Below are 13344 nucleotides of genomic sequence, written 5' to 3'. Positions count from 1 at the left end.
TTTTTGGAACTTATTTTTTATTCAGATTTTCTTTCAACAATTAGTGTCAGGGTAAATCAGACATGCACAGTTAAGCCCTCATCCTTATATCAATGTCCTTGTTGTTCAGTAGAAATGGTGGTGTCCTCTTGTCTTCTGTAATCAGTCCATTTTTCACATTTATCCTCGAATTGTGTCTCTTGTTGTCTTAGGCCACGTTTACACATAGCCGTATCCATATTTACAAAAACGGATATTTCCCCATCTACGTTTTGAAAAATTCCATCATTTACACAAGATCGTTTTCAAAATCTCTTCATTTACACGAACCCGCATAAATACGCTGTTAAGGTGCTATGAGCAGCCAAACCTACAGGGGGCAGTGTAACGAGAAGATAAAGTCATGCTAGCTAATCAGAATCCTGGAAAAAACAACAACAAATCAACAAATGACACGTGTGAAACCTGAATAATATGGTTCCGCGTTAAATCGACGGCGTAGCCTACGTATGGTGTGCGTCGCCGCGTACCCTACGCCGTAGGCTCTGCGTTGGTGTAACGCGGAACCATAAATCAGCCTTGACTGCAGTTACTTCCAAGACGGAACGAGTGTTTCGTTTGGAGTGACAGAGAAGTGGAGTATTTTAAGTGTGACTTTAGAATGTAAAACAGGTAAAATACAAGAAAATATTGACGTGGCCAAACAAATTTTAAACACAGGTCGCACACATGACGCTGGTGACGTTTCTGTTGCATAATGTGACGTTCTGAAGCCTAAATCTCCGTTTCCCTCCGATTACAAGCAAACGTGAAAACAGAGTTTTTGAAAATCTCCACTTTGGCCGGAGTTTTCAGAAATTATCTTTTTTGGAGACTTTGAGATTCGTTTTCGTGTAACGGCCAAAAACGCATGAAAACACCACCGTTTTTACTACGTGGAGATGGGGCCTCAGTTTATGTGTAATTTTCTCCATTACAAAAATCTCTTCCACAGTCACATCCACGTCTCCTCAGTCGGAGGGTCGACTTTGTACCACATTCTGGTAATTGTTTTTTTACTGGTTGACAGCAATACTTTGACAAGGTACTCATCTTCCTTCTGTATTGTATCTTGTGTTAAGTTCCCCAAGTAAAGTAACTTACATGTTTTTGGTATCTCATACCCTATTATCTTTTGTAAACCCCTCGCTATTTTGTCCCAGTATCCTTTTAACATTTGACAGGACCAGAATATATGTGTGGCCTTTTTTTCCCGTTTTAAAGCAGTCCCACTCTTCTTCCACCTTTCTCTCTTGATCCATGTATTGCAAACTCTTAATTTTCCCCCAGTAAAAACTTTCTCCTCCCTACATGTTTACGATCTCTCGCGGCCCCCTCCCCTCATTCCATTGTTGCTTATTTCCTCTGCACACGGCCCTGGTTTCTGCCGCCGTCCAAATTCAGGCCAGAACAGGACATAACTGAAACGTGCAGCGTGCCAGCTATGATGTCATGAGCCGAGCGTGTGTTTCAGTGCGTGCCTGCGTCGCTGCCTTGCTCTCGTCCACTCGTCCAAGGATCCTTTTCGTGCATCTATGCATTTTTGTGTGTTTACAACAACATTGAATCCAGAACAGATGTGGGTTCACTGATAAACTGTGAGACGGAGCGGTCTTGTGAAAGCACGCTGCCAGCGCAGCAGGCTAATAAACAGGACCAGTTATGTTTGGTCTGGCGTCTCAGTATCCATTAAGGTAGATTTATTAGCAATAGGAGCTGCTGTGCTCTTGGCCTCCACTCCCCTATGTTATTTTATCTGGAAGGACGAACGAGAGGAAATGAAAAGGTGACATCATTATGTAAGAAGCTACGCTTTTCTCAGTGGATGTAGTCCACATTTAAAGGAGGCATACAGTTTTATTAGTGCAGCTCCGCTCCAGTGCAGTGTGCTCTCAGCGCTTTCCCTCCTAAAAGATACAGTAACAACCGTTAAGAAAGGAGTTGCATCCTTTTTTGAACTAAAACTACAAGTCATTCGCAGCGATCCGTGCCCTCACTCGTGTACTTTTGTGGAACAGGGTTTTTGTCCCGGTCTGGTAATCCTTCATTTCTTGCACGGACACTTCCTCTGCTGCCGAGCGGCCCGCGATCCTAATCCACTCGCATCTGGGTGGCGTTAGAAAGCTCGTTTGTCCCGTCTGCCAGGTGGACTCACAGTGCACGTGCACAAGAAGAAATGTTCACGAGTGTCCGTGAGGGCCATGTCTTTACACAATGAGAGAGAGGCCAAAAAAACCATCTGTAATGGATATATTACTTAACTCTGAATACATGACATTGTACAAAAACAACTGAAAGTTTTATACTCCTTTCATTAAGAAAGGCGATAATCACAAAAATAACCTTTTGCTTTAATTTGTTATATTTGATGGATATAGAGGAACTGGAATGGAGGAATAAAGATCTCTTCTCTTTTGTACATGGTGCAGCATCCTCTGCCGGTGGCGAAGAGCATCTCTGAATGCAAAACACCGGATCCTGCAGCGTGGGAGTGAGAGGGGCAGGGTAACGGCCCGGTCAGGGGGGGGAGAGATTTGTCCGTCAAGACTCCTCTACCTGGCCCTGCCCCTTCTCAACCTTTCCCCGACCCTGAACCTAACCTGGGGCTTGCTGATTGGGCCGGAGCTTCGGGAGCTGCATGCTGGCCTGCGGTCCCCACCCCCGGTCATCCCGCTGCTGCTTCCACCTGCCTGCTGTGCTGTTGACGTCCCTGACCCCCCAGTCTGGCCTTCGGCAGGAGGGTCCCCCCTTATGATCCAGGTCCTGGTCCAGGTTTCTTCCTCCTAAAGGGGAGTTTTTCTTGCCATTGTTTGGCTTAAGGCTTTTCTCCCACTATGGGAGTTTTTACCTGCCATTGTTTATGTAATAACTGCTCAGGGGTTTATGTTCTGGGTCTCTGGAAAGCGTCTAGAGACAACTTTTGTTGTATTAGACGCTATATAAATAAAATTGAATTGAATTGAATAAATATTTACTGAGAATATTACTGGTGGCTTGTAAGAAATCAATAACAAAGAAATGGCTGAAGAGGGAGGTCTAGTGTAGATGAATGGATGGATATTGTTACAGCATCTATGTAATGGAAAGAATTACTTTTAATTTAAGAACACAAAAAGAGGCATTTATTGATAATTGGCAAGAGTGGATTACATATGTCTCTACAAAACCGGACTTCAGGTCATTTCAGACTGGAATATCAGAATATTTTTTACGTATGTACTTTTTTCCTTTTTCTGGAGGAGTTTACCAGTCCCCTTATGTACGCCTTTGCTTTCCCCTTGATACTTGTGCTCGGATTTATAAGTTTCATGTTGATTGTTTGACTGTTTGTTTGTTTAGATGTAAAATCCAAACCAATAAAAAGTAAATGACAAAAAAAAAGAAAGGCGATAATCTGCACTTTAAATTTATAGAAAGATCCCTCTTGTTGCGTGTAGCTAAACAGACATTTACAAGAGCAACATGCACTTGTTGCTTTTTACAATTATTTACTTTCGAGCAATTCTTTTTTTAATTTTTCTAACAGGAAGACTGTTGCCAGGTCCATAAAGTTTCCCAAATATTGATGAAAAACGAGCTCTGATTTACGGTTCCCTCGCGCAGAGTGGCCTTTACAAAGAGACAATCTGGCCCAAGTCAAAACTAGTAAATGAGAGAAAGAAAAAGCAAATCGGAGAGGATGGAATACATGGAGGTCACGCCGGAGTTCTCAGTGAGGGATGCTTTATAATCGGGAGATAAGTTGTTTTCCAACAAACAGCGAGTTAATACCGAGTGTCTCCTGTGATTTATATGAACGCTTGCGTCTACTGTAGAACCTCGTGTCATAAGTGGCATTCTTCAAACCAAATTTTCCAATCATTAGTGTGTTTTTGCATGACGTGGATGACTGAAAGTGATGTAGTGTATAATCAAGAAGAGGGAAATACCCGGAGACTGCACAGTCAGGGCTGGACAGGCTGCTCAGGAAAATGTTTGCATCCATGCCAGCAGTTTTTCATATATGGATAAACCCACGAATGTTGATAATCCACACTTTTCTGCATTATTACCATCATTGGCGAGGGGTAGGGGGGTTTTATGAGGCTGAACATCAAGAGCCTTGTCATGTGACGAGAGGAGTATGAGTGGAATTAGAAGTGAACATCCACTGAGACGCTGTTTCCGCTCAGAGGAACTGAGTGTTATCTGGAAGCTGGTCAAACATGTGCTCATTCTCTATCCATCTCTGTTCTGCTCACAGATGTAGACACTTAAATCCTATAGTCTAGTTGACCATTATCCTGAAAAAGAATAACACTTCATCACAGCATTTTCATGCTCGTGCTCTAGATGATACTTACATAGTCCGTCTGTTGCCATTAATGAAGTGGAGCAAACACAGTATGAACTTGACTTAAAAGTTGAATTTAGCTTCTATAGTTTCACAAGTTAAATTTTTTTCCCAGTTTCAATCCAGGGGCCGGATTCACAAAACATTCTTAAGAAAAAAAATCTTCTTAAGTGTCATTTTTTTCTTAAGTTCAGTCTTAAGAAGAAAAAAGAGAAGAAGTCATATTCTCCATAAAAGTTCTTAAGTATTTTCTCAACTTTCTTCTTAAGAAAAAACTTAAGAATAAATTATATTCTTAAAATAAAAGTTCTCAAATTTGTTCTTGACTTTTTTCTTAACTTTAAGACAAACTTGACCTGTCTTAAAATTTCTTCTGTGAAAAGGTAAGACTCTAATAATCACCTTTTTCAACACATTTTAGACACGTTTACACTAGTAGGTCATAGTTTGAGGATATATTTTGTAATTAATTACACAAAAAGCCTGTTAACTGTTTGTTAGCATGTTAGTTAGCGTGGTAGTTAATTATTATTAATTTTCCCCAATAGTAATTTTTTTCACACATTAATCTCATCCACCATAACCTTGAAAAGTTCCTGCATCTCTTTTTCTGCTTCTCCATGTTTAGTGAGTGACTGACGGTTAAGACCAAACTACCTGTATATATAATATATAAATGTTGTTTGTTGGCACGTGCAATGCAATGACATATTTTAAGAAGTTCTTAAGGAGGAAAAATAAGAAATCCATAAGAAATGACAGTTCTTAAGACGGTTCTTAAGAAAATATTGAGGAATTGCACTTAAGAACTTTCTTATGAACTTCTTAATTTTAGATCTTAAGACATTTATTAAGATCGTTCTTAAGAACATATTGGTGAATCCGGCCCCAGGTTTGCAGCTTTAAAGTGGGTTGAGGTAAAAGGCAGAGGGAGGGAGAAGTGTTGCATGAGCTGAGAAGAACTTCATTTAAGTGAAACCTGAATCAGATACAGATACTTTCTGTGACGTGTGTACTGTACATGTACGTACCGAGTTGTGCGTCTTGGCGGTGATGGTGCGAACAGAGTCCGTGTCCCAGATGACCAGGTCGGCGTCGGAGCCCACGGCGATCCGGCCCTTCCGCGGGTACAGGTTCAGGATCTTGGCAGCGTTGGTGCTGGTGACGGACACGAACATGTTCTCGTCCATCTTACCCGTGGTCTGAGGGAGGAGAGAATCAGTTGGAACGGTTTCATTGAAAAGGAAAAAAAGGAGCAACACTGTGGCAGGGTGGAGGAGCAGCCACTCAGCTGATTGGGCACACCTGTGCCCAATCAGCACACCTGTGCCCAATCAGCCTCTCCACCCTGCCTGCCTTCATAAAGAGCAGCTGCACACCAGCAAGAGTTCTGCTGGGAGGAAGATGCTGAAGCTGCTGACACGTGTGTCTGGGTGAAAGAGGAGTAAATAAACCGTTTCCTGCACGAAACCCTGTGTCCTCTGTCCTGTCGGGTGACCCCCGTAGCACTAGCCTTGCTACAAACACAGTTTGTTGAATACCACAAACTCACGATGTATTTCTGCCCCCTTTGGTTTTACTTTACCGTCACTGCCGCATCTTAAGGAAACACAACCTCCTCACTTTTGAAAATGTTATTAACCTCAGTATTTTAAAATTTTTCTTTAAATGTTTAAATAATCATGTGTCAACACTGTTCTCTGATGTGGTCATTAGGCATCACAGCTCTCACAGAGTGACCACACGAGCATCCACTAGTGGTGACTGTCTCATCCCACAATGCAACACTTCTCTCTGCCAGTCTGCTCTCTCTGTAAAGGGGGAACAACTTTGGAACTCTCTACCAGCCCCCCAGTCTCGCGCTCAGAATGTGTGCCGATTTTTTCCAGTGGCCAGTCGCGGTACTGCAACAAAAAATCCCATGGGACCCAGAAAGCTTTTTTCCCATAGACCGCAATAGTAAAAGAGAAGCCTCTAAAACTGTTCACAGGACACCTCCAGCTGTAATCACCGGCAATTACTAATCTTTGTATTCTATATTTTTAAGTCATGGACTTTATATCCGTCAAACATGTTTTATAACGGCCAGAAAAGTCAAAGAAAAGTCTCGTTCTGGGCGTGACGTCACGGCCGTGTCGGTGCCATTGATGTTGCCCCGGGGCATGATGGGAGGCCCCAGAGCATCATGGGAGGTGACTCAACTGCGCATGCTCTATGGGCCAGTGTATGCGGAAGTAAACCAGGAAGTCCGAGATTTTTTCGGCACATGCGCTGGCTGAGCAGAATGCATTGAAATGAATGGGCGGCCATTTTGGGCACTGTATCCAGTTAATATTATAGATCCATGCTCTCTACCCACTGAGTTCAAATTAGAGACCAATACAAAAGCTTTTAACAAAGGACTCAAACAGTGGTTAAAATCTATCAGCAGTGTGAATAGTTCTTAACTTGTTGACTGCTTGCTTTGTTGTCTTTTTATGATTCTAATTGAAAATTGATTGTATTTCTTTGATTTCCTTTCCAATTGTTTTGTTGTTTGTTTTTTTTTCTTTTATTTCTTTCATTATCTCTTTTTTTCCCATTCTTGTTATCTTAATATTTTATTGCTCTCTATTCTTTTCAAAAGCTGCCTTTAGCACTTGTGCTAAAACACTTAAACAATGCATCTGGTTTGTCCAATGTAATTGCTATGTCCATATAAAATAAACATAGAATAAAATAATTAAAAAAAGCAAGAGTATATAAAGTATGAGTGTAAAGGCCATGGTGGTTGCTATGTTTAGGTCTTATCTGGAAGGAAACCTTGGGGAAAACCCAGGACTCGCTGGTGGAACTCTGTCCTCATCTGGCCTCAGATAATGGATGGATGAATACATAAATGAAAAAAGTTCAGAAAGTTCAAAATCAAAGTGCATCCTGCAGAGATTTTTTGTTAAAAGGTTTTTCTTGTTCTATGCTTCGTGACCAAATCCCCAATTTTTGTTTTGGGCTCCACTAGAACCTTTTCACACCCACTGGAAAGACACGTCATCGGTAGAATAGGCAGCAACATTGCTGCAAAAACAGGCTAAAGTGCATTGGACTAGAACAAAGGATCATTTTAGCAGCCTGTGTCTATAATAAAATAACATTTTTGCCTTTCTCAAAGCGTTAGTGACATCATCCTATCTGCGTCTGTAGACTGATGAGCTGTCGTCACCTCCAACTCTGCACAGGACTTTCTTTATGTTACTCTGCAGACTAACCAGAGTCTGCTTATGTTTTAACAGCAACGGCATGTTTTATGTTGGCACGCACGGTAGGCGGTAAATAAACCAACGGAGAAACGGCTAAAGTGAATCAGACATTATGCTAATTAGCCATGTGGTTGGTGTTACTTGTGCCGACGGGTCGTGTGGAGCCGTTTGAAATGTTGTTCCTCCCATGGACTCGTCCACCAATAATGACACGTACGAGTGTGGTTGCAGCCAGTACTGGAGTTGAGGGGGGATGAGGGGGGATGACCCCCCCCCCCCTGAAATAAAAACGGTCCAAATCATCCCCCCTGTAAAACTGCCATCCCCCCTTTCCATCCCTTATGTCATTTCATCAATGAATGTGGTTTTACTGCTATTTCAACATTTAGAGTCATCACCAGAAAAATAACTTATTTGACAATTTTTACCTGTTTCAAGTAAATTTTCACTTAAAATAAGTAGAAAAATCTGCCAGTTGGACAAGATTTATCTTCTTATTACAAGCAAAAAAATCTTGTTCCACTGGGAGATTTTTCTACTTATTTTAAGTGAAAATCTACTTGAAACAAAATTGTTGTTTTCTCCAGTGATGAGTCTTGTTTTAAGTGTAATGAGATTTATTTTACTAAAATGAGACATTTTAACTAGAAATAAGACAAATATTCTTGTTAAGATTGTGAGTTTTTGCAGTGATCCATTTCACTTATCCTGTGAAGGACAGAGTCATATTGATAAGTTCAGAAAAGTGTTTTTTATTGTTGTGTTTTGATGTATTTGATGTAAGCCCAGTGGATATTTAAAGCTTACAGAAGGCTGCATTTAACTGCTGCTATGTCATTCCTGCAGTATTTCTGCAGCTGTTTTGATCACTGCTATTATTTGTAATACATTATATTATTTGTAATCAGCAAAAATTATCTGTCCCCATATGATAAAATCCACCATCCCCCCTGATTTTTTTTTACAACTCCAGTACTGGTTGCGGCTGACGCAGAGTTCTCCCAATCCCAGTCCTCCGTTCCACCAGAGCAGTGTTATGGATCGTACGGTTTTGATACACAACAAAGCACCATTAAAAGCTGGGAGGAAGTTGTTAAATTTCAAGGATGTGCAAATATAACTTTCCGTTGTTTGTACAAATGTCCACAGGGGTGCTCTTAAAAACTAAGACAGCATTGGATGAGGCAACCTGCCTACATGTAATGATTTGTTTTGCTGCCTTGTAGTTTTACTTTTTTTTTTTTAGCGGCTTTAAGTTGGACATTGAGATCGAAATATTCTGGGACTATTTCCCTGTCGTCAAAAGAGAACAGGAAGCAGTGGGAAACAGCAGGTCTGGGTCAGTCAAGATCTACAAAATCCACCCTGCAGCACTCAGCCCAAGTTTGGAGTTTGGGTTCTCTCTGTCCCCAGAAATGCACATGTATATTTTATAGCTTGCACTGCACTCCACCGCCAGGACTCCACAGGACTGCACGCAAGCCAAATACTGATGCAGTGATAAAAAAGAGAGCACAAAGCAAGATCAAGGGCGTTTTAGCTGCATGCACACCAGGATAAACGCAGAAGTAGAATAAAAGGAGGCTGAAAAAAGTGACAACCTGACAGTGAAATAGATTGATTTCGAGAGCAGAGATTTAAGGAAAACAATAAAAGAAAAGTGAGATAAGAAACAGGGAGAATAAGCGCTCTTAAAATAGAGAGCACAAAGATGACAGATATGTGAACTTGACATCGGAAAACAGCTCTGAGGAGCCCGGGGGGGGCAGAACAAACACGTCGTAAAAACTGATGATTGTGGAGGAGAGAACAAGGGAAAAAATGAATAATAACAATAAATAGCTTGTTTTTCATCCCTCGTTTTTTAAACGTGGAGCCATCCAACGATCCTCACCACAGCTTTGTCCCAGATGAGCGTCATCCGTTCCTCCACGCCGTTCACGCCCTCGGGGATCTGGGTGAAGTCGTCCTTGCCGATGGCTTTCTGGGCCACGCTGAAGGTGCAGTGAGCGCTGCCGGTCACGCTCAGGTCACCACTGGGGGGGGGGGAACGAGAGAAAAGGATGCATGAAGACAGATTTATAAACACGGCAAAGTTTGTGTACATGAGCGGAGCTTTGTAAACACCGGGAAATGTGCTAATTTATTTTAGCAGGAGAAGTGAAGCTGCAGTAAGATGCAGGCCAGGGTTCGTTCCTCCAGGACTAAACTAATCATTGATGTTTTTCTGTGTTCATATGGCTTCTTAAGTCTCTTACTAGATGAAGTTAGCTGAGTAATAATCAAAAACAAGTCAAGGAGTCAGAGCTTATTAATATAGGTTTTACTCAAAACACCACATTAGGACTTTAAATTGTTCTTTGCATATGTGGCTGCAAGCAGTACTGGAGTTGAGGGGGGATGAGATCCCCCCTGGAATAAAAACGGTCCAAATCATCCCCCCCTGAAATAAAAACGGTCCAAATCTTCCCCCCTGTAAAACTGCCATCCCCTTTCCATCCCTTATGTCATTTCATCAATGAATGTGGTTTTACTGCTATTTCAACATTTAGAGTCACCAGAAAAATAACACCAGAAAAATAACTTATTTGACAATTTTCACCTGTTTCAAGTACATTTTCACTTGAAATAAGTAGGAAAATCTGCCAGTGGGACAAGATTTATCTTCTCATTACAAGCAAAAAAATCTTGTTCCACTGGCAGATTTTTCTACTTATTTCAAGTGAAAATCTACTTGAAACAGGTGAAAATTGTTGTTTTTTCCAGTGACGAGTCTTGTTTTAAGTGTAATGAGATTTCTTTTACTAAAATGAGACATTTTAACTAGAAATAAGACAAATATTCTTGTTAAGATTGTGAGTTTTTGCAGTGATCCATTTTACTTATCCTGTGAAGGACAGAGTCATATTGATAAGTTCAGAAAAGTGTTTTTTATTGTTGTGTTTTGATGTATTTGATGTAAGTCCAGTGGATATTTAAAGCTTACAGAAGGCTGCATTTAACTGCTGCTATGTCATTCCTGCAGTATTTCTGCAGGTGTTTTGGTCAGTGCTATTATTTGTAATATATTATATTATTTGTAATCAGCACAAATTATCTGTCCCAATATGATAAAATCCACCATCCCCCCCTGGTTTTTTTTTACAACTCGAGTACTGGCTGCAAGTATCTAGTGGACTAAACTAAGAAAATTCAGAATTAACTGTGCATTTATAAGAGGCTATACCAATCCCAGAGCTGTAATTTGCATATTCACTGCATGTGGGTGCAGAGCTTTGCCTTTGTGTGTCTGCAGAAGCTGCATTATCTATATATAAAACACACCGTACTTGGCAAAGCACAGTAGGTGCATTGTAACATATCCTAGTTTGCATGTTGCTATGGTTACTTTTCCTGATGATACAACATGAGCTGCACAATTAAAATCCATTTCACCATGTATCACCACAGCACAAAGAGATTAATTAGGTCAACATCCAATCCGGGGGGGGGGGGTGCCGTGGCTTGTACCTGGCCAGCAGCGTGCTCAGATAGTCTGGGGTGGTGGGATCAGGGCTGAGAGGAGGGGATGTAACGAAAGAAGCTGCTTTGGCCCAGTTCTTGCTCCAGTAATGCGTCCCATCGGTTCCCAAACTGGCTGTGATTGGCTCCCCAAACACCACATTTCCTGAGAAAGAAAAAAAAACAGTAGATTATACACAGGGTGCGGTTTGTGAAAAAACCAGAGGGGGGGGTAATTTTGAGAAATATTTTTATTCAGAAAAATTACCACACAACAGCGGGCCAACAGTATAGGTATATGAAAACTTGTTTCTTGTGTAAACCTTACACTTAAGCTACATAACGTAGGCAGTAGGCCTATTTTTTTTTTTTGTGATCAAATTTTTATTTATTTTTTCCATTTTCTGAAAAAACAACATGGGGCATGTATATGATATTTTAACAAAAAAAAAAACAAAAAAAAAACACTGATCCACCCTCTGGATCCTATTGAACAAACCCCATTAAGCAGTTTTAATTTTTGCTTATTGAGGTAAAAGGGGGATTTTAGTTATACATTTTAAGCATAACTGGATAACATGAATGTTTCACATCAGTAAAGCGATACCTAATGAACCTTAATCACATTCAAATTATGTATGACATTATTTTATATGCAACATCTCCCAAAATAACCTATGATTCCTGGGAATATGAACCCATAAATGTTATAGTCTAAGTTCCTCTGGTTAGTTTTGGGTGCAAATTCTCAAGAAAAGCAAATTTACATAAGAGATGGCAGTTACTACCAAGTCATTTAGACAGACCACTAGAAAATAAAAGATGATGTAGTTGAAAACCCATAACCATAATAGTCTTTTTCCATACATAATATTTTTGTATGACACAAAAAAAAACTAAATAAAATACAGATCTCAATAGGACTATTCAAAATAGGCCTAGGCGATAGGCCTATTTTGAACATGAACTGAACCACTGCATTTGCAGAAATATTTTCTCCTAATATGCTCTGGATTCTTTTCATTTTTTCATTAATTTGACTGACTGATCTTTTATTTTGGCGGGCCGGAAACCGGACTTTTGGAATGCAAGAAAATCTGGTTGGTTTTCAAAATAAAACTGCTTTCTGTGGGCGCGACTCGCTCCCGGTATCAAAATCACACACAAGCATAATGACCACGGACTTTGTGTATTTTGGTTGTTATTACTTGTTAACAATTACGATGTAATGGTGAAAATACTTTGGGTGGGGCGGGATACATTTTGTCCCCACCGAGGATACAAATAATTCAGTAGAGGGTAGGACGTGTAAACCAGAGGGGGGGGGGCACCCTGATTATACATATACAGTGTATTAAAGCATGAAAATCAAGGTCGTCGTCTCCTTTTTGGAGATCGTGATGTGCTTCAGTTAAGCCGTGATTGATTTCTCAGCTTTTTCATTTGACTAAAAGCTTTGGCGACGAGTGTTTGAAGGGAGAGAATCGTGCCACTGCTGCTGAACAAGTTACTGTTTTCACTTTGGCTCAGTTCAGCTCGTACTTCCCTGCATGGTCATCCAACATCTGAGCTTTGTCACGAACAAGTGTCTGCTCTTGTTTCTTTACGGTCCTTTGTTTTTGCATGTCAGTGATTCATATCCTTCCTGGTTTGGATGTCAAAGGCTGGGAACGGGTCCAGGCAAAAGTGCGTCAACCCCACCAGGGCTTGTAATGGAGTTACTGTACATGAATGAACAAAGAAGGGCATGGGAGACGCTGTTCACACACGGACAGTGACCTAATCAGTAAAAACGAGGTGCGAACACGCTCGGGATCACCTTCAACACGTGTCCTCGTGAGGCCTGAGACACCCGGGGTTGCATTCGTGCAAGGATGTGAAATCAAATGAGTCCTAGACCACGTTGAATGAACATCTGACCATGGTTTTTGTTCATTCTTCCAGTTTTGGAAGAAAAAGACTACATTCATGGAAAAAGGGCAGCATGTATCACATGCACAAATACTTATCTATTGCAGAATCTTCATTTCTGCCTGGACAGTGAACAAAGCAGCTGAGGAGAAACGCCAGAGCTCTGAATCTGTCCTGACGGTTCCCAGAGTCGACCTTTAATGGTCCAAATGTTTAGTAAACTGAGCTTCTATCTCCTTTTTGATAGGGCTGTTTTAATCTAACATCATTTACATGGAACATGAGCACGAGCAGGGATAGGGTGAGATGTAACTCACAGATCTATTCAAGGCAATAAAATGACTT

The 13344-nt window shown here is 40.9% G+C and overlaps 1 protein-coding gene across 3 annotated transcripts in view; it reads right to left on the bottom strand.

Moving 5' to 3' along the window:
- The window catches only part of dpysl3 (dihydropyrimidinase like 3), a 75910-nt gene that overhangs the window by 10043 nt on the left and 52523 nt on the right, over positions 1 to 13344 (bottom strand). For all 3 annotated transcript variants that reach the window (XM_061739417.1, XM_061739416.1, XM_061739418.1), the window contains exons 9-11: positions 11098 to 11254; positions 9482 to 9623; positions 5383 to 5553 (exon numbers count right to left, since the gene is read on the bottom strand). In XM_061739417.1, the coding sequence (XP_061595401.1) occupies positions 5383 to 5553; positions 9482 to 9623; positions 11098 to 11254 (470 nt within the window). The remainder of the gene's footprint in view (positions 1 to 5382; positions 5554 to 9481; positions 9624 to 11097; positions 11255 to 13344) is intronic.

This window comes from Cololabis saira, chromosome 14, assembly GCF_033807715.1.
Source record: "Cololabis saira isolate AMF1-May2022 chromosome 14, fColSai1.1, whole genome shotgun sequence".
Taxonomy (NCBI): Eukaryota; Metazoa; Chordata; class Actinopteri; order Beloniformes; family Belonidae; genus Cololabis; species Cololabis saira.
The sequence above is the reverse complement of the archived record's forward strand: the minus strand, read 5'-3'. Positions and strand labels throughout refer to the sequence as shown.